This window comes from Anolis sagrei, chromosome 1 (genome assembly GCF_037176765.1).
Source record: "Anolis sagrei isolate rAnoSag1 chromosome 1, rAnoSag1.mat, whole genome shotgun sequence".
Lineage (NCBI taxonomy): Eukaryota > Metazoa > Chordata > Lepidosauria > Squamata > Dactyloidae > Anolis > Anolis sagrei.
Genome location: NC_090021.1, coordinates 277,487,206 through 277,509,713, shown reverse-complemented (window position 1 = coordinate 277,509,713; position 22,508 = coordinate 277,487,206). Strand labels below are relative to the sequence as shown.

Sequence of the window (22,508 nt, the reverse complement as noted above, 5' to 3'; positions counted from 1 at the left end):
ACATCCACAGCATTCCCTGCATCTATCCAGCTTGTAACTCTATCGAAAAAAGAGATCAGATTAGTCTGGCATGACTTGTTTTTGATAAATCCATGTTGACTATTAGCGATGACCGCATTTGTTTCTAAGTGTTTGTAGACCACTTCCTTAACAATCTTTTCCAGAATCTTGCCTGGTATCGACGTGAGGCTGACCGGACAGTAATTGTTTGGGTCATCCTTTTTTCCCTTCTTGAAGATTGGGACCACATTGGCCCTCCTCCAATCTGCTGAACTTCTCCCGTTCTCCAAGAACTCTCAAAGATGATTGCCAATGGTTCCGAAATGACTTCCGCTAGTTCCTTCAGTACTCTTGGATGTAGTTGATCTGGCCCTGGGACTTGAACTCATTTAGAGTGGCCAGTACAGGGCTTCAAGGTAGCAATACTTGTCCACTTTGGGAGATGGCTGTTCACTTTGCTATTGTCCGCTTTGAGGAACTTTGGGTTAGTTGATTTTGTATGGTTTTTATTCCTGGTATGTTTGACTTCATGAATTGAGAGTGGGAGAGAGAGCAAGGGAGGGAGGGAGGCTAGAATGAGTACAGTATGAAGATACTTCTGACTTTTTATTTTGTACTTTGCACTTCCTTGCCGCAACTTTGTGCTTCTACCATTTAAAGTTGAGCTTTCTTTTTTTATTGTTCCATGTGAATGTCCATTTAAAAATTATTTGTTATTTATAAAGTACATTTTCTTACAAAAAATGGGGGGGGGGTTCAGAGGGCTGGAATGGATTAATACCATTTCGAAGGGAAAATTCTCTTTGAGATAAAAGCATTTTGAGTTAAGAGCTCAGTCATGAAACAAATTAAACTTTTAAATAAAAGGTATCACTGTATATCAAACTACCTATTTACCCCTTAAAAAGGCAGCACCAGTTGCAGTGTTGGTAGACTTGGCAGTGGGTGGGTTTTGCCCCCAAAGTCCCCCAACTAACTATCAGCCTAATTAAGTTGCCCAACTCTGTTGCTATTTTGGGGGGCAGGGGGCAGGCAATCTTCTTGCTGATGTAACTGTATGATAGTCTTGGTGGCACTGAGAAGGAAGAGAGCTTAACCAACCTGTGGATAAAACAGGGTACTTCAGTTTCTTTAAAACAGTGATTCCCAACCTTTTTTTTGACCAGGGACCACTCTCCAACATTACTACCAAAAAGGTTAGAAATCAGTTGGGTGCTGATTCAGAAAATTGCATTGGATGGACCACATTAGCTCTAGTTTCCGATACAGAACATATGCCATTCAGAAGTCACCATCTGCTTGCCCACAGAAAGCCACATTTAATAAACCTTGGCACTATAAGAGGGTTTTGCAAAACCAGTCGCTTTTGTTGCAACGGTGTAGTAATGGTGAGGCCGCGGACCATATTTTAGTTCTTGCAGACCACTGGTGATCCACAGAACACATGATGGGAACCACTGCTTTCAAAGAAACTTCCACTAATCTGAGGAGTCTCTTTTTCTAACAAAAAACTGTGATTGTGAGGCTGACACAATTGAGTGATATTGATTTCTGTGAAAAAGCACTTTTGATCGAACCTAGTCAAGACTTTGTTTTTGATCGTATTTGATATCACGTTCCGGCAGAATGTAGACCTGCTGGCATTTCCTTGGGAACGGAAGTGTTTTGCACCAAGTGGTCTTCAGGACTTATGTCTAGCCTTGGACAAAGACCAAGAGCTGTATGACAGACCCCTTTAGCTTATATTCCTGTGCTATGCTGTGCCGAATATTATGAGATCTACTGCTTTCCCAGCAGTTTAGCATTTCACCTCTCATAAATGCTGCTTCTGAAGCAAACAACAGTTGCAATAAAAATAAAAAAGTACAACTTGACAGTAAAAATGTGTAGAGATTCAAGGATAGAATGAAAGACATGAAATGATACTGGGCATGGGTATAAGATCTATGAATGGGATCTTTCTTGGCTTCAAATAAATGTTAAGAACAACTAGATTATCTATGTGTGAGAGTGGGTACATATGTACAATTAATGTCAGAATCACAGTACTCAGAAAAGGGTATGCTCCCTTCAGTGCTGTTTTCCCAATTGATATTGCCCATGTTAATGCCAATATTCCCCCTCTATGGACATAAATGTCCAAGATATTACAGACACTGTATGTCTTGTGTGGGACAAATGGGAATATTGGGGCATGAAATAGATTTTCTTTTGAGCATGTTTCTTGTCCTATTCTGACTTGCTTGTAGTTGCTTTTCATCTTTTAAGAGCCCCCGACCCTGTGGGATAATGCTTGTTTGGTTCTAAGATAAGAATTTCTGCTTCTGGCATTGCTGTACCACAGGGTAGCAAACTGCCTCTTTGACCCATTAAAAAAAACCTCCAAGAGGCTTCAGGAAGATAGAAATACAGCTTCACATTTTCCTGACTTCTTTTGGTGACTCACCATGAGGTATTTTGTATACCTAACTGCAGTTAGTAATCAGTCTTTAGGCTGCTTTATTAAGAACTAAAAAAAAATCTCCTTGCTCATCAATAACCTTCTAAGATTTTCTCATGGTTCCTAGTCACCCATCTTGGAGAATATATATATATATATAGAGAGAGAGAGAGAGAGAAAGAGAGAGAGGCAAATTTGATATGCAAGAGAGGTGCAGACTACTAAAATTGTAATTGCATACATGGCAGTGCATTAATTTCCTGTGCAGATAGGACACAGTTTTTACTGATATAGGACAGGACCTTCCATAGCTGTTGAGTGTGCTATTACATAGTATATGAGAATCTTCTGGTTCGGGATAGGACTTTGATGACAATGCAAATTGCAGACATCTAAACACAGAGTCCTTATCTCTCAAGTTCTTCCTAAAGTCAGATGAATCTGTTTCATCCAAAGTTGTTTTCTCCTTTAGGTTTATGCTTATACAGATTATATAGTTTTAGCTGTTTTTAATTTGAACAAACATTTGCACTCTAAACTGTTTGTGCAAATGATATTATATACAATGAAATAATGGAGGCATTGTGAACTCAAAAAGTTGATTTCTAGTGAATCCTTTTTGTATTCTCATTACATTCATGCTTATATCAGTGTAAGATGAGAAGTTCCAAACTTTATAAAAGAAGGGCCAGTATGGAAGAAAAACACCAGAGGGCAGAAGAGAGCACTTTGCGGCTCAACTACTTTTAACATGAGAACTTGGGTGAGATCTTGATTTTTGTGCTGCTGTGTTTCTCCTTCAATACAAAAAAGGAGAACTTATGTGTTCAGAAACTTTTGATATATTGTGGGAAGCTATGTTGGAAATTTTGTGGACTTGGAGACCTTGCTGTACAGTGAAACATTCTGATTCAAATGACAAGACCGTGCACCTCAGAATTAGCCGTCTACTGGCAGCTGCCCTGTTTTACTAGAAAAGGCATTTGTGTTTTAAATGAATGCTGTTGTTTCCAGGAGTTTTCCTAAAGTGAAGCAGCCATCTTCCTTGGGCCACAGAGGGGGAAAGCAAGCCACTGAGAAGTGAATGATACTCTATTTAAACAATGGCAAAAAGAATTATCAACATTTATTTGGCAAGGAAAAAAGCTAAGGGTCAGATTTAAAGAACTACAAGGCATCAGGAAAAGAGGAGGACTGGGTCTTCCTAGTCTCAAAACATTCCAAGTCTCAAAATCTACGATCAAGCATGCTTTTGGTTGAAGAATTGGTTGTTCCTGAGAAATGAATGTTTACTACAACTAGCAGGAAAAGGTCTGAAATTTGGGATCATGCCTATTTATGCTTTGATAAAACAAAGGCAGACTCTAATTTGAATAAACACTACATAAGGAAATCCCTATTACAAGTGTAGAATAAGTATAAGAACATATTTTATTCCAAGAAGTCTTTTTGTGCTCTCCCCATGAAACTTTGTTTAGAAAGGAAATGGCCCTGAAAGATAAATGGCTGATTTATAAATACTTGTTGATGTTGGACAATGAACAATTTAGAATAAAGATGAGAGAGAAATGACTGTCTGAAGGCTTCCCAATACAATGGTTTGCCTACAAACCATTGTATTGAATGATTCAAAATGAACAAAAATATATTTGGATTTGTAATTGATAAACCTGAACTTGAAATTATTCTAGACTCTGGAGATGACCACTTAATGGCCCAGTCTAGGAGTTTGGATCATATGATGTTCATGTTTTTACTAGGTGTTTTTAATTTTTATACTTCATGTTTAAATGTCCTATTATGTTATGGTGAATTTGTCCTATTGTATTTTATGCTTAGTCATATGCTGTTTGATTTATGATTTGGTTTATGAATGTAAGGCATTGAATTTTGCCACCATGTTTTGTAAACCACTTTGAGTCCCCCAAGGGTGAGAAAAGTGGTATATAAATACTGTAAATAAATAAATAAATGGCTAAATTGTGTAAATTGTTGTTAAAATATGAAATGGAGGAGGATCAGGTGAAATAATGTATGGTTAAGTGGGCACAACATTTTGGTAGACCAATACAAATGGAACAATGGGGAATGGTCTGGACAAAGACCATTACACTGAGTAATGACTTAAAATGTCTATAAAATCATGTATATATGGTTTTTGACACTGAAAAGAATTGCTAAGATGTATAAAAATAGTTCTAGTGATTGTTGGAAATGTGGGGGGAAAGGTGGGCACCTTTTACCATATGTGATGGTCATGTAAAAGAACCCAGAAATATTGGGCACCAACACGTATGTTTTTAGATGGAATTGTTGAATTTGAGATGAAACCTGAGCTCTACCTGCTTGGAATGTTAAATGATGTTAGACAGGAAATGTGGAAGGTTACTCTATACATGACAATGGCAGCAAGACTTTCCTATGCTCAAAGATGGAAAGACTCAATTATTCTGACGCAAGAGGATTTGCTCATGAAAATATGTGAACTTGCAGAAATGGATAAACTTAATGGTAATCAAGGAGAGATCTCTAATCAACTTTAAGAAAGACTGGGGCCAATTCATTGTGTTTCTCCAGACCTCAATCACCATTTTTTTTTTTACTAGAAGAGTATTATTATGTGAGGAAAGGATGTATCAGTAGTCCTTTTTCATTTAATGGGTATAGAACAGGGGTCCTCAAACTTTTTAAACAGAGGGCCAGGTCACAGTTCCTCAAACTCTTGGAGGGCCGGATTATAATTTGAAGAAAAAAAAACATGAATGAATTCTTATGCACACTGCACATATCTTATTTGTAGTGCAAAAGACACTTAAAAAAATACAATAATTAAAATGAAGAACAATTTTAACAAATATAGACTTATTAGTATTTCAATGAGAAGCATGGGCCTACTTTTGGCTGATGAGATAGGATTGTTGTTGTTGTTGTTGTTGTTGTTGTTGTGTGCTTTCAAGTCATTTCAGACTTAGATTGACCCTGACCAAGGGCCGGGTAAATGACCTTGGAGGGCCGCATCCGGCCCCCGGGCCTTAGTTTGAGGACCCCTGGTATAGAATATTGAGAGACTATAACTATCGGACAGAAAATGTAAAGCCCTTAGTTTAGACAATGTAGATTGTATGTAGTTAATGTTATTTGATGCTTTGAATGTAGTAGTAATATCTCTATTTTATTCTAGAAAAAAGTATTTTAAACTTTTTTGTTAGTTAGGCCTTTTATATGTAGGTTTTGTATTAATTTGTTTAAATAAAAATTAATTCTATATTTTAAAAAAAGAGAAATGATAGTTGTCCTTTTTCACTTTATCATCAGAAACATAACTGTACAGGTCAGGCAAAATATTTTTGGTATGATCTGAGACCAGGGATCCAGTTGACTACTTTCTCTTAGTATGAACCTACCATTTATTGAGCCCAACTATAGCAGTCCTCCACTCAGTTCTTTGCAGCACTGAATAAGTTAATTCCCTTAATCAAGCACTGAACCCCTTAATCAAGGGAGATTTGGTTTGGCCTTCTTCAGAAAAATTGAGACCTTCCAGTTTTGGAAGGTAAGGGCCAGCCCTGGTTAGCGTTTGGATGAACACCAGGTGCTGTGGGCTATATTTCAGGAGAAAGAACTGGCACGTTTGAGCACTCTTTGCCTAAAAAAATCCTGGAGAATTTATGGAGTTATCATAAGTCAACAGGCACCTGAAGGCACACAAACACTCTTTGGGTAGCATTTGAACTGGATGTTAATGCTTTCTTTCTACATTTTATGGGAGACACCTGTTTCTTACTCTCATTTTTATTATGTGATTTGAGATGTTCTGTTGAGTGTAATGCATTGTTATTACTAGGTCTGGGTAACAACGGAAAAAATTGTTTCTAAAATCGATTTGTATTTGGGTTTTTTTTTGTTTCGATATTTAAAATAATTACAAAATTTTCCTTTTAAAAAGTTCGATATTTACGAAATTTCGTAAATGGTAAAAATTAACGAATCGATTTCCGAAACAATAACGAATCGATTCGTTAATGGCGGACGCGACCGCGAAATACGCTAAAAAACCTCCAAAACCTTCTGAAGCTTCCCTCTCCCTCTGTTGTTGACTGTTGGTGTGATATTATAATTTTTTTTCACTAATTAAACCATAAAACTGGCCCAGACATGCGGAAATAATAATGAAACGACCTCAAAACAATAACGAAACGAATACAATATTGAAATACGAAGCATTTACAAAACGTTTTTGAAAATTCGTTTTTTTTAATAATTGCTCCAGAATGGTTCGTTATTGTTTTGTAATTGAAAAAATTAACGAATTATTAACGAATTACGAATTAACGAAACGAAACCGCCCAGCCCTAGTTATTACCCCTGCTTGAACCGTATAACAAAGTGGAAGGTGATATTAATAAATATTGTAAATAATAAATGAGAACCAGCATTGTGGAGTGGTTGAGTGTTGGAAACCAGGGTTTAATCCCCCCATCAGCTATTGAAACCTACTGAGTGGCCTTGGGGAAATCACACTCTTTAAGCCTCAGAAGAAGACAGGTACAAACTCCTTCTGAACAAATTTTGCCAAGAAAACCTCATGACAGATTTGCTCTGGGGCCAGCAATAGCTAGAAATTATTTGAAGGCACACAAGAACAAATAATAAATGCAAAGGAAAGCGAAGAATTAAGTGATTAATCATATGGATACGGACCCAAGCATAGTGTTCAGCATCACTAAGTGCAAGAATTTTAGATTCTGTCAACAATAACATCCTCAGTAGAATGACGCTTGGAAAACTTTTTAAATAGTAAAGCTCCGATAACTCCATAATCACCATAGGCAATGGCCATTTTGAATTTGGCATTCTAAGTGTTGTAATCCAATAATCTTTTAACCTGGTATATCTACGATCCAGGTTGAATGGACATAGTGAGATAAAATGTGTGCTTTTGGGGTAAAAGGGAATAGGTTATAGATGTGGTTACAAAAGGATCTGTGAAGTGTTTACACTGTTCTGATGGCTTAACACTAGTGTAGAGGAAAGCTGTGAGGCAAGCAGCTGTAGAAGCTGTAGTAGCTTGTGTGTTTCTAACCAGTTATGCCTCTTGGGAATATCTTACTGTGAAATTAAAAATTTGGCTCCTCTACCCATATGCAAGGTCACTAAGCAACAGCATATATTTAAAGATGAGTGCACAAGACATTCTAGAACAGTGGTTCTCAACGTGTCAGTCCCCAGATGTTTTAGCCTTGAACTCCCAGAAATCCTAACAGCTGGTTAACTGGCTGGGATTTCTGGGAGTTGTAGGCCAAAACACCTGAGGACGCACTGGTTGAGATCCACTGTTCTAGAAGTAGGGCTGAAAGTTTAACTTTTTATGGGTAGCATAAAAATTTTCACATAGTTTGCCAGGCTAAATATAAACTGAACAATGGTAAAGATGTGTTGTTGTGTGCCTTCAAATAATTTCAGACTTATAGTGACCACAAGGGAAACCTATCATAATGTTTTCTTGTCAAGCTTTGTTTGACGGGCTTCTGCCATTGTCTTCCTCTGTGGCTCACGCAATGTGGGTATCCGCTACACAAGGATTCAAACCCTGCCCAATGTTCAAACCAATACATAATGCTGGCTCTCCAAAACTATGCTGGATATAGTTAATGGTGGGGCATTTGCTCAGCATTTCATAAGCACTCCAATTTATCCTGAACAAGCTATGAACAGACAGTCCCCAATTTATGAACAAGATAGGTCCTGTAGGTTTGTTCTTAAATTGGATTTATATGTAAGTTGAAACAGATACATTTTAACGTGTAACTCTAGTCTCCCTCATTCATTCTGTCTCATACGCACACACAGGCACACACATTTTGGATAACACAAGGAAGTGTTAACACCCTCATGGTGTTTGCTTTGCTGTCTGTGCCCCTGTTCAGAAGATTTCAACTCACTTTCTGTCCCTATGATAATTTAATTTGGGGAAAGATTGCTTGTTGTGGAAACAAGCATTGGCAAGGGAGCATCAGTGGATGATAACTCTTCCTGGAGCGAATCTCCCTTCTGAGGGGTAGACTTCTCTCACTTTGTATTGTCTCACTCCCAGTCTTAACTATGAGTCATTTGTAAGTCAGATGTTTGTAACTTGGGGACTGACTACTTGAAATGAGGCTTGCTAAACAAGCCATGGATCTCCACTCTATAACTGGGTCATCATCTTGCTTTCTCTGGTTTGTTGAAAGGGAACATATTGAGTGGGAATTGCTCAATGACACGATTTCAAACTGGAGATGCTGACTGCTGCTTTGGCTGAACAGTATTCACTGGCCTGCTGTTTCTGGTGGACAGACTGGGTCTCCCATGAAACCCAGTGTCATATAAATGCATTCAGTAGCTTTAATCCAACATCTTTGCAGCATGGCCTAAACATCCACAGGTAGACCTGTGCTACACAGAGACATATACTTTTATATCAACTAAACACATTGGCATTTTTCCATCTTTAGTTTTTATGTAACAAAGTGGACTTTAATAGAATATAATGGTTCCATTTTAATATGTTTGCATGACATTAGGATGGTTTTTGAAACTGTTATTTTTAAATGGGCAGAAATTGATAGAACTGGGAATACCTAAAAATCTGCTCTATGTTAAAAAATATATATTTTAAAAAATTAGGTAGATACTGTCTTTTTCCTAGCCTGTCGCAGACTTTTTAGTGCCTAAATACCTTCTCTTGTCCTCTTCCCATGCTATACAAAGACATTTGAATTATAGTCTATTGTGTGGGTGGAGAAGTTTACTTGTCTCTCTTTGAAAGCATAAAATGTATATGATAACTATATCAATTCAGAATCTAATTTTCTATTTGGATAGCCTACAAAACAACCTGCCATGGGCATGTCTTGGTGGTGTAGCTTCTACAATGCCCCTTAATTTATGGTATTCACCTCTGCTAATGTTAATTTGGTTGGTCTGGGTTAAAACTGTCATCTTACTTTGTGGCCACATCTGCTTCTTGTCTTGCATGGTTTTCCTTATTCATTATTCTAGGAAGAAAATGTCTTTTTTCCTTAGCATACGTTAGCACTGGGACAAAATCCCGATAAACAAAAACACGAGCGCTTCAAACCAGCCGCTGGGACCACAAAAACCAGCCCTGTCCTGTCCTTATATAACTGGCACAGATGAGACCTGCAACCTATTTTCCCTCCTCCCCACCTTTCCCCAGGCATGCCACAGTCTGCCAACAACAGAGTCCTCTCTTGGGAGAAATCACCAGGAACTTTGTGCTTTTCCAGCCCCGTCAGGAATTTTAATATGCTAAAGCCACAGGAGCTTTGAGGTTGAACAGGCCCTGCATACTAACATACCCTCACCCACTGCAGTTTCCTGAAGCTGCACTGTGTGTCGAGATGTCAGTTTCAGAAAAAAAAATCTCCTTTGCCTTGTTGCCTGTCAGTTGCAGTTCTTGTTCTGCCATCGGGAGTAGGTGGTGTTGGGACTTAATGGGGGTGAAGGGAGAGAGCCTGTAAAGGTCACATAATATTTGCATGTGTACGAATTACACCAGTGAAACAAAATGTTAGGGTGTTTCAGCACTATTCAGAGGTACTATTATGGATCAAAGGCTGTGCAGGGAGCTTTTAGAGGGGGGATGGAACAAGCCTTATATCAGAGAGAGAAAGAGAGACTGTAAGAGGGGAAATGGAAAACAACTGGCCAAGGAGACCATTCTTAGCGGGCTAACTTGCAGCAGAGGCAGTTTAAAAATATTTGGATAAATTAATCTGGGATTTGCCTGCATTTGCTGTCAGCATTTTATGTCCAACCTCTAAACCTCAACAGCCTGGCCCAGTGAGCTTTAGCTGCTACTGATGTGTAAACAGCCATTTCTCACTGTAGCAGCAAAAACATCCTCTTTGCTTTGGAAGTGGGACACAGATGTCCCACTCCACACTACTTGCTCAGTATTTCCTCTTAGGGCTACCTCATGTATTATGTAGTGGGAAATCTGTTTGCCACCAATCATACAATTCTCAGTGGTACTCTTGCTGAGTCTCGTTTCTGAATGGATGTAATGCATAACACCTGTATTTGCAAACATGTGTTTTGTCATGTCCATACAATTTTTAAATTTAAAATGCAAAACCCAAAGCATTTTTGCAGATGAAATGTGTGCATGTTGTGGTGCAGACTCAGATGCAAGGAAAAGGGCCATGTTTTCACTCCTAAGTCAATGAATGGTCAGCAGGTTGTGGCAGAATGTACACTACCATCGTCCTTGCCTCCAAAGTGCTGTGTAAATACATCACAGGGATCAGCATCCTATAGCTCTCCAGATGATGTTGGACTACAGCTCACATCATTGCTTTTCATTGGCTGTGCTGGTTAGGGATAATAAAGGTTTAAGCCCCAAAAGAAGAAGCTACCAGGATGGAGGATGTCTCTTGTTTTAGTTGCAATCAAGAAAGAATCTGGGTAAAATATAAAAGCTAAATTACATGAGATGTCAAACACACAATATACATGAAGTTGCATGATTTGTAAATATGAGCCATTGAAAGTTTCTATCCATGTTGGGATAGTGGTTTTATAGTGATGTGTATCATAGACCTAACTCCCCTCCTCCACCCCTGAAGCTGCAATTTACACTTGAAAAAACAGTCATGCAAGTTCAGGTGATGTGTTTCGCCATATGTGTGGTTTGGTTCAGAAAGATCACAATGCAAATTGAGTAGGGAGAATTTGGGGTCAGTTGCTATCTCTCAGCCTAACTACTTCAGGATTGTTGTAAAGATGAACCACGTAGATTGCTTAGTATCTTTGAAAGAGCAGTAGGATGAAAATACAGTTAATAATGAAATAGTTTTCACGTGAAGCAAAACCACACCATACTAAGGGGAAAGGCTGTGCTGAGAAGCAGGAAATCTCACTAAGGATCATAGGCAAATGCAACAATGTAATAATGTGGTGGGGTATATCCAATTAGATGCCCGTTAGCAGTGCACATGTTGTAAGCTAAATTCAGAAAAAGATAAAGAAGCATATGCATGTACTGATGAATACAAACTGTTGTGCATACCTGCTTTGGCATGGTGCCAGTTCTCTGGAGATAATGGAAGAGGAATCTAAACAGGAAACAAAATATATTCAGCACACAACCCTGAATCAACAAGCCTAGAGGTTTCTCCAAATGTAAACTCAACTGATACCCCCCCCCCCCCCCCGAAGTCCTAACATAAAAACAAACCATAACTATGGACTCATTGTTGAAAGGTGTACCACAGTGGAAAAAATATCTCCAAATGCCTTGACAATTGAAGACTGTAGGCATAGTGCAGCATTCAATGACAGGAGCTAATAAAATTGATGGGAAGAAACAAAAGCCAGTTTCATCATTCTCAATCAATTTCATTGTACATATCAAAAGCTAGCTTGTCAGAGAAGTAGATTGCAATTATTGCTCTCCACATTTGCAGGTTCAATTTCAACAGATTTATTTGCAGATTTGATTAATATGTTCTCTCTAGGAATCTCCAGTCCTCCAGTGCAACTCTAGGGTCAACTTCTGCCAGGCTTTTGTCAGTTCTCCAGTATAATTCTGTAGTCAATATCCAGCAGAGCTGGATCATAAGTCACGCTGAAGGACCAAGGTATTTCTAATGAGGTGTTCACTCACTCAATTAAAAAAAATTAGTGATTTTTAATCACAGTTTTTCCACTTTCACAGAGGTCTAGCACCAAACTCTGCCTTATTTATATCCTAATATGAGGAACATGAAAACACATTCTTCTTTATAGTCATGTCATTGATACTTATGGGATACAGGGTTGTGACTCTAAACTTGGAAATATACTCCCCCTTTTTTGCAATGCTTTTTTTGGGTCTCTGGATAGAGATACCTAAGTACAAAGTATTAGTAACATAAATGGATTGGAAACAATACTTTTCAGACCCTTTCTACAACTACGGTTTCTAGGTATTTTGCTGAATGATAGAGAAGAGGCAGAGATACATATACACAATTACAATTTAAACATACATGTGTTAACATACATTTAAACATGCATTGTTGTCATTGTCAGTAGCAGAAAATAAATAAATATATGTAGAGCATGGGATAGTTCAAGAAAGAACCCTGCCCACTCCGTTCTGTTCAAAGTAGCACTGTCGTAAGGTTGATGTGATTTGCTTCACTTGAAGGGAATTGAGTTCTAATAGTAAACTCCATGTGGTTTTGGTTTGGAAAAATTGGAATGATCTGTGTGAATCAGGGCCTCTTTTTGCTATCATATCCACAGAGCAATGTGGTTCCAGTACAGGGTGATGAAGGCAGAAGCAGCATGAATGATTCAGCTTTTCATGCATGCAGCAATATGGTAATGCTCTTGCTTTAGTCTGACCTGCCTGACCATAAAGTAGAAACTTCCTGATAGAGTCTTAACTGGCTTCCCTGATAATCATGAGATGATGGAAAGAGGATCAATCATATTTTTAGTTGACAACAGTTTATACACTCTATTGGCAAGCAAGCAGGAAAGTTTGCGATCTGGATGGACACTTAATATGGAAAACTATAACTTAAGGAAGCAAGCTTGCTTTGCAGAGGCCAAGCAAATTCCTATTTTTCTTAGCTCTCTATGATTGTGATGATAAAGAATTTGTTAATACCAAGAGATTATTCTTTTGATAAAAGGAAAAGAATAGAGTTGCAAGGTGGATTTGTACAACGCTGAATTATGAAGACATGCCTTCTTAATACCAGCATGTACATTACATGCTGTGTGGCTTTCAGGTGGTTAGGAAAGTAGAGACTTCTAGGACATTCCCCCTCATATTTCAGGTGGCAAGGGTCATTGAGTAAGTATGATGGTAGAACTCCCAGTGTCATCCTGCCTCTTACTAAGCAGTTTGAACCCTGACTTCAAAACAGGAACGATTTCAGCATCATGTTCAAAAGCAGCCTCAGGTAAAAGAAAACTAAACTCTGTACTTACTGTATCTCTCATAGACAGCATTTTGAAGGATGGGACCAAAAGAGCAGGTACAGTGAAGTCAACTATAAGTATTCTGAAATTTGATCTGTCAGTTAAGGCAATACAGACATTCAGTGGCCAGTACAAAATTGTAAAGTTTGACCCATCTCAACTTGAATTTGTATTGGGTACTGATGATTCTAGAGTCCTCCAGCTGAGGACTAATAAGTACCCATTTTTTTGACCAGTTACATTTGTAGCAACAACAACAACATTATTTATTACCTATTTCTCTCAGTGGAGCTGTATTCTTCAGAAGCGTGCTTCTAAAACAGATTTCTTGTTGAGTCTTTTCAGCCTTGCAAGGTTTATAGTATGCATATACAATTTAAAAGTTGACAGAATTCCCCTTCCCCACATCTTACTTATCCTCTGTAGTTCCAATCCAGAACAAAAAGCAGTACTTTGATCTTGTTTGCCTTACCTGCCCCATAGCCCCCTTCTCTTAATTTTTAATCTGGTGCAGAGGTTCATCTTCAGATGTTTGGTTGAAAAATCCTGCTTTCATTCCAACAGTGATTTAGTGTCAGGATCCAAGAGTAAGATACCAACCAGAATCTTGGGCATAGTCAAAGTTTATGGAGCTAGCTCAGCCACTTGGCATATTAATCTACTAACAAAACTAGTTTGAACTTTTATTTTAAAATTTTATTTTTTATTTTGGATATTTATACCTGACCTCTCATCTGGCATAGGAGTTAAAGATGCATATAAAATCATACAAAAAGCTTGATAATTGAAATGTTAAAGCACAATCAAGGAAGTTATATTAAAATCTCATCAGATTTTTAAAAGGGTAAAACCATTTTAAAACATAATAACAGTATAATTAAAAATATGACACATACAAATATGACATGAAAATTACTCCCTACAGTGATCCATGAACACATTATCCATGGCTTCACTTTGTCACGCTCCAAGAAATATTCCCTCCCAAAGTGTTTGTGGGCCTCTCTAGGTCCTCTAGTTTTTTTTGTTGTTGTTGTGTCAGGAGCAACCGCTCCTGTTGTGAGAGAATTGGCCATCTGCAAGGACGTTGCCCAGGGGACGCCTGGATGATTTTTGATGTTTTATCATCCTTGTGGGAGGCTTCTCTCATGTCCCCGCATGAGGAGCTGGAGCTAATAGAGGGAGCTCATCCGCCTCTCCCCGGATTCGAACCTGCGACCTGTCGGTCTTCAGTCCTGCTGGCACAGTGCTTTAACCCACTGTGCCACCGGGGGCTCCAGGTCCTCTAGTACTGTTCTATTATATGTGCCTATTCAAAGTGTAATCAAAATATAGAGTTTGTTATGTGCAGTTTTAGGTGTCCCTTGCATATATGTGGATTGTATTGTAATCACCAAATGCCTATTTTGCCTCACATGAAAAGAGAGATATCGGGGCCAGCCTAGACTACCATGAAAGAAAATGCCACAGTCTGGAAACAATCACTGAGAACACTCTTTCCCATGTATTCATCAGATGGTCTTGTAATGGTGGTGAGACTGAGGGAAAGCTTTTCCTAAAGGATCTTAGACTATGGCAGGTTCATATAAAGAGAAACCTCCTATATTTTGTTCAGGCCTTTATAGATGTTCACCAGAACCATGGATGGCATCAGAAGCATGTCAATAACCAGTGGAACCATTTCAACAAGGGAGTTATATATTCCCTGTAAATGCTCATAACCAGTATTCTGGCTACAACATTTTGGACCTGTTGAAGTTTCTGAATAGTTTCCAAAGACAGTCCCATGTAGAGTGAGTCACAATAGTCCAAATGAGAGGTAATCAAAACATATGTCACCATAGCCCAATCTGACATCTCGATGACTGGGCACAGCTGGCACACTTGTTTTAATTGTACAAATGCTGTCCTGGCCACCATTGAAACCTGGGCATCAATGCTTACAGTTGAATCCAGGAATACTCCAAAATTGTGAGCATAAGATTTCAGAGGAGTATATGCCTGTTTAGCATAGGCTGTATCTATATTATCTCCCTTTCTGCTGATGACGAGTATCTCTTTCTTGTTTGGATTAAGCTTCATTTTGTTTACCCTGATTTGCTACATTGCTAACAACAGATACTGGTTCAGTACTGAAACAACTTCCTCGGAATAAGATGTATAATATGTCTTCAGCATATGGTGACACTGAATCTTCATTTCATTAATCCATATCTGACAAAACACCTAATTCCTAAGTCTTTCCTGGTATTCTTGGCCCAGAAGAGCTTCATTTCAATCGCATTTATTATTATTCACAGTTTTGCATATCCATGTGATGACCCCATGGATACAGGGTCATCTGGATTATATGTCATGCTGGGGTCATTCACCACTCAGTGGCATTAACAGCTCATTGCTTGAGAGTTCTTGCTGTCCCTTAAGCAGGAGTCAAACTGTAATGGATAACCCTAATGACTTACATTTCTTAGATTGTGGGTTCTCTAAACCAATGCATCTGGTGGACACTAGTTTGCTTACCATTAGCATGTGTCATACTGGGTGTCTTAACATTCAGGTGTCCAGTGCCCTTTTTTATAGGCATATCCTCTAAATATTTATTTCTAGCAAACATAGAAATGTAATTCTGCATTTCGGATCAACATTGTTTACACAATGAGATAGGATTTGATCCTGAGGGTATGGGGATAAGGCAGCCTGCCATTCAAGAAGAACCACTTTATGATAGGAGAAGGAGCCTAACTTAAGGACACCATTTCAAGGCCTTTCCCTCAGATCCCAAGCCAAGCCTAGAATGCAGAAGGGAACAATTTACCTCTCACAAGTGAAGAGGGTCCATAAAGTAATTGCACCCTTGAGTGCGATCAAAATTCAGAAGTATTCAGTATACCAAGAGGCATACAAATACTGAACAGTCAGTGTGACACTGTTAATTTATTATATATAAAAACAGTATTCAAAAAGTTCATGGTTATACCAGAGATAATAAGAGGGAAATAAGCCAAAATTATGTTCTGTTTTCATTAGCAGAGAACAGTGCTGGATTGAAAGTTGCTCTGCACCATTAAATTCCATCCAGTTTCTGGTTTTCATAGTCATGATAAGTGAAAAATTCCCCGCGAAGTTGTCAGTGGAATCTCAAGTGCCAAATGAGATCAAATGAGATCAAATAGATTTTCAGAGACCAAGGGGCTGTATTTCTGTACCCAACATAATTTCTCTCACACTCTCCAGCACCTTTTTTGCCCTAGGACTTCATCACATTGAGCTGGAGAAATTGAGGAAAAGTGGGAGAAAGGGTCAAGTTTCATGGGGTTCTGCCTTTAAAGAAGGCAAAGAATGTATTTATTCCCATCCCATTAAGATCGCCTCCTCCAGCTTCTAACTCAACCATCAGTTTAATTCCCATCACATGGGTAGGTGATGATTCCTTCAATTTCAAGGATACCAGCACACTTTCTAAAACATGCATCCTTTAAGGCAGCTCTGCCTTCAAACCACTTTGACTGAAACAGAAGCACCTAAAGGAAGTGGCTTTAAATTAAACCCCATCTTTCCCAGAGATTTTGCATTGGCAATCATAGGAAGTGGTTTTAAATTAACCCTTTCCCCAAGCCTCTGCATTGATGATCTGGGGAAATGGAAACTTTGGCTCCTCCTACACACAGTGTCACTGTCTTATTTACAAGCAGACAACAAAAGCTAGTAATAGTGATTGACATCACAATGAGAAATTGTCCTTTTTTTGTCTCTATGCAGAGAATTTAAAAATAAGTCATTTGCCAATCGACTTAGGAATCGATGGAAAAACCAACACTTTAGAAATGGCAAAATATCTCACCGCCACAGCTGAAGCTTGTGTTGTGTGAAGGGCACGGTGGGTTGCCATTTTTTAAATGTGTAGAAATGCTGAATTTATTGTGTGTGATAAAGTCATATGGCAATGTGCTTACATTTTACCTAACTCATAAATAAGTTTATTGTTTTGGGAGTGAAGTGTTAGTATATCTTGTTCTTAGCCCTCGGTGATAGGTTAGGCTTGAATGGTCTTCCTCTGTGCTTTGTGGGTAAGGATTTGAACACAGAGTGTAGCAGCTAGATCAGTGGTTCTCAACCAAGGTGTTTTGGCCTATAACACCCAGAAATCCCAGCCAGTTTACCAGCTATTAAGCCAAAACATCTAGCGACCCACAGGGTGAGAACTACGGATCTAGATGATATTCCAACTGCTGTAGCACATTGGATTTCTGGCTTTCACTGTTAACATTACTTGAAAAATGAATTTCCGCCTTTTCTGATCCATCTTGAACATTGCATATTTTTTTATTAGAGCACATATTAAAATACACCAGGTTGATAAACATAGCTTTGGTCTGTCTTGGAATGTAGTCTCAATATTCTCGAAGTTGCAAAATAATACTGTTTTTTAAAAAATCTCCAAATGTAGATTCCATAGATGTATACAATTATTCATTAGTTGTGCTAAAGACATGGCTGGGAGGAAGTCAGTACTCTAGGAAGTGCTTTCCACTCTGTCTGAAATTACACACTATGACCCTTTCATTTTGGATAATATGCATTCTGGGAGTCTTATATTCACCAAGGCTGATTCTCTTGTATTGCAGATACTAAAGCCACCTGTAAAGAAGAATCTTCATGAAGGTGACCAGCCATGCAATGTTCCTGGAAGGCTGTCCTCCTACTTGCTTTGGCCTCCATTGCTATCCAGTACACAGCCATCCGCACCTTCACAACCAAGTCCTTCCACAGTTGCCCTGTACCTAACCCAATGAACTGCAGTCTGAATCAGGAGGCTGAATCAGCAGATAGATTGTGTGATGAAAGCCCCACTTTTGCTTACAACCTTTCCAAGAAGACACATGTTTTGATCTTGGCCACCACCAGAAGTGGCTCCTCTTTTGTCGGGCAACTTTTTAATCAACACTTTGATGTTTTCTATTTATTTGAGCCCCTCTACCATGTCCAGTACACCTTGATCCCAAAGCTGACGCAGACAAAGGGCTCCACGGACCGACGGATCATGCTGGGTGCTGGCAGAGATTTGCTGAGGAGTCTGTATGACTGTGATCTCTACTTCTTGGAAAACTACATCAAACCACAGCCAGTGAACCATACAACAGACAGGCTGTTCCGCAGGGGTGCCAGCAAAGCTCTATGTTCCCCACCAGTTTGTGAAACCTTGACGCCCATTGATATTCCTTTGGAAGAAGGGGACTGTGTGAAAAAGTGTGGTACTTTGAACCTTACACTGGCCACTGAATCTTGCAAAGACCATGGGCATGTTGCTATCAAAACTGTGAGAGTGCCAGAAGTCAATGATCTTCGAGCTTTGGTAGATGACCCCAGGCTCAACCTGAAAATTATACAACTGGTAAGGGACCCTAGGGGTATTCTAGCTTCCAGGAGTGAAACTTTCAGAGACACCTATAGACTGTGGCGGATCTGGGATGGCACAGGCAGGAAACCCTATAACCTGGATGTGACACAACTCACCACAGTCTGTGAGGACTTTTTGAACTCTGTTTCCACTGGACTAAGCCGACCACCTTGGCTGAAGGGCAAGTACATGCTGGTGAGATATGAAGACTTGGCCAGAAATCCCTTAAAAAAGACTGAAGAAATGTATGAATTCCTGGGTATCGCAATGGATAGCAATGTGGAACGATGGATACAGAACAACACAAGAGGGGACAGATCTGCAGCTAAGCACAAATACGGGACTGTCCGAAACTCAGCAGCAACTGCAGAGAAGTGGCGGTTCCGTCTCTCCTATGAGATTGTGGCATTTACGCAGAATGCATGCCAGCAGGTGTTGGTACAGCTGGGTTACAAACTGGTGTCCTCTGAGAAGGAATTAAAGAACCTCTCTATTAGCCTTGTGGAAGATAAGGATTTCTCACCCTTCTGGTAACACAGACATTAGGGAGCTCGTATTCTTATGCTGAGACGAGCCATTTGTAACTGTTGCCTTACTTTCTCCCCTCCCTCTTAACTTTCTGAAATTTGCACTAATTCTTGAATGGGGGTCCAAAAATGAGTTAAGATCAAGAAGGTGCCCCCTCTCAGACCATGGTATGGATAATGGGTCTCTTTTAGAGCAAGAGCTAAACAATAAACTGTGGACAGGTAGCAATGTTTACAAATTACACAACATAACAATGTATAAAAAGGAAAAGAAGTAACCCTCAGGTTTTCCATGCTGAAGGACACCTGAGGGGTTCTACTTTTGCACTGTTTACTTTTACAATGTAAGAGGTAACTATAAATATATATAAATATATATGTCTAATTTATGAATAGTGTTGTCATCTCCCACCTAATTCTTCCTGATTATGAGCAGGTTTTACTGTTAGCTGAATGTGGAATAATCTCCTTGTTTTTAATCTTGTTTTGATATGTCTGAGTCATGTTATCAGGCTGGTCGCTGATCCATGGTTTGTTTAATAACACCTATGACATTTCTTTGTGCCAAAAAAGAAAAAAGAAAGTGGTTTGCTGAACAGCAACAACAAAACCTTAATGCTTTATCTCTGTGTTTTCTGCAAATAAAGAATTCAATCAGATCAATTGTTCCTGGAGGGTGAAATTCACCAGGCCAGGCTTAATCATCAGACCATTTACTTCCTCTCAGGACAGATGTGAACATTGTTAAGTCTTGTGATGGGGCAGAACGGGAGGGATATAACTGCTTTACTGTTGAAGATCCAAGAAGGATAGCAGAAAGAAGGACATTATGTAAACTGATAATCTCACTGGACTGTAAATGACAACGTGGATGCTCCAGGGTCTTTATGAATTAATACTAGAAATAGTTAATTCAGTATAACAGCCCAGTACTCTCTCACCCTGTTTAGCAATGCCTCTCTGCATAAAACTTATTTTTCACCTTTATTTTTGCCTGGAACTCCCATGTATATTAGGGAAGGATTTGTAGCTCAGTGGGAGAGCATACGTCTGTATGTACGGTATAGTGGCCCAGGTTCAATCTCAAGCATATCCAGATCTGAGGTAGCAAAGATCTGAGGTAGCAAATTTGGCGAATACTTCTGCTTGAAATAATAGGAAAGCTCTTGCCAGCCAGACAAGGATTATGTTGGAACACAGAGACCCTGTGATCTAACTCAGTGCAAACAGCTTCATATGCTCATTTGTTAACTACCTTCAGATCATTTGCTTTGTTAGTCTTAAAACTGCAAATCCACCCCTGCATCCAACAATAGCCTTAGTTCTTCCCAGTTTAAGGGCCCTTCCACATAGCCATATAACTCAGAATATCAAGGCAGATAATTCACAATATCTGCTTTGAACTGGGTTATCTGAGTCCACACTGCCATATAACCCAGTTCGAAGCAAATAATGTGGGATTTTATACAGCTGTGTGGAAGGAACCTAAGTGTTTACAGCATTCCTGCCAGAATGTTAGGGACACATCTACACTGGAATTTTAAAACAGATTCTAACTTGTGTAGCTGTCTTAAATTTTGAAAGAATCTGGCATCTGGACTTTGATGATGGTTTCTGGTTCTCCACAATATCCCACCGGCTCCCTCAGAATTCAACGGATAATAGGTTACTTGTGAGAAGTCATGATGTTAACATCAAAATGATTTCAAAGAAAAACAATGTTTATTTAATTACACAATAGCTGTATTATTATTATTATTATTATTATTATTATTATTATTATTATTATTTGCTTTATTTCTATACCACATTTTTCAGCCCAAACAGGCGACTCAATGCGGTTTACAAGGTACAAATTATCATAACAGTGTCAGTGCAATTAAAAACACAACAAATGTAACAACAGGATCAACAACACCGATCCACAACAATTAACAAACAACATGAAACAAACATAGCGCCTCAATGAAATCAGATCCGAACTCATAATCCTTGTGCCATTCCTATGTTCCATTTACCGTCTTCCTATGTTCGGTTGCACTGTTTAACCAAACGCTTGTTCATAAAGCCAGGTCTTGACCTTTCTCCGAAACGCCAGCAATGATGGTGCCTGTCTGATGTCTACCGGTAAGGCATTCCATAGCCGAGGGGCCACCACTGAGAAGCTGTAAAGAAGCATTCCTTCTCGGTAGAGAATACTGGGCATTGTAGTGTTACTTGGCCTTCCTTAATAGATAGTTGCCAGTAGTCTTATAATAAAAACAATTAGAACAACTTCGGCCAATGTGTACAAAAATGTTATGGAAGCCACACAAAGGCTTACCTTGTTCAGCACCTTGTTTCCTCAATCTGGGTACAGATGCAGGAGGCCCACAAAGGGGGGCATGAGGGCAACAGCTCTCTTCAGCTCTTAATACCCAGTGAGTGACAACTGGGTATCATGATTAGTAGGTACTGATAGTAGTACCCTTTATTTACAAAAGTTTGTCTCACTCATTTTTGAAGAACTGGAGAAGAACCCTCCTCAGTTGTAAGTAGTCTGACATTGTCTTCAGACTGTAGCCCATCCCGCTGACGTCAGAAAGTCTGCAAATAGGGCATGTGCACAAGAGGATTTGCACTCCATCAATGGCTCCTGAGAGGATGCCAGTCTACACCTGTTCATCCATAAAGATACGGGTCACTTCTATCTTTTTGGAATAGTTTGTTCCCCACTACCTAGGTTTGATTACCTACCACCTTGGGATTGGAACACTACTAATGTGGCCGTCACACTCTTCTCTACAATCGTCTCTTGGCTTCTGCAACTCAACAGTCTTGGTTCCACAGAATACACAAAATAATTTGAAAGAGATTCAGGAGAGGCTCTGCACGTTTTATTGTATAGATTAAGTTTTGTGTAATTCACAGAAAAACACAAGAAGATTTGCTTTCTACTAAACAGAAAATGTACAGTTAGCCCTCCATATCCCCAGATGAAAGCATACACAATTTAAAGATATTGTAGTTCCATGCCTTCAAGTAGTATTCAACTGATGCTGATCCTGATCCTAAGGAAATCCTACCATGGGGCTGAGAATGTGTTGTTCTCCCAAGGTCACACAGTGGATTTCCATAGCCAAGTGGGAATTGAACTCTGGTCTCAAGGGAAATCATTCCAAGT

The 22,508-nt window shown here is 39.2% G+C and overlaps 1 protein-coding gene across 2 annotated transcripts in view; it reads left to right on the top strand.

Annotated features, from left to right (window-relative positions):
* Window positions 1–20,008, top strand: part of CHST1 (carbohydrate sulfotransferase 1) — a 34,676-nt gene extending 14,668 nt beyond the window's left edge. For both annotated transcript variants that reach the window (XM_060764116.2, XM_060764124.2), the window contains exon 2: window positions 18,046–20,008. In XM_060764116.2, the coding sequence (XP_060620099.1) occupies window positions 18,093–19,352 (1,260 nt within the window). In that variant the 5' untranslated portion in view covers window positions 18,046–18,092 and the 3' untranslated portion in view covers window positions 19,353–20,008. The remainder of the gene's footprint in view (window positions 1–18,045) is intronic.
* The last annotated feature ends 2,500 nt before the right edge of the window (window positions 20,009–22,508 follow it).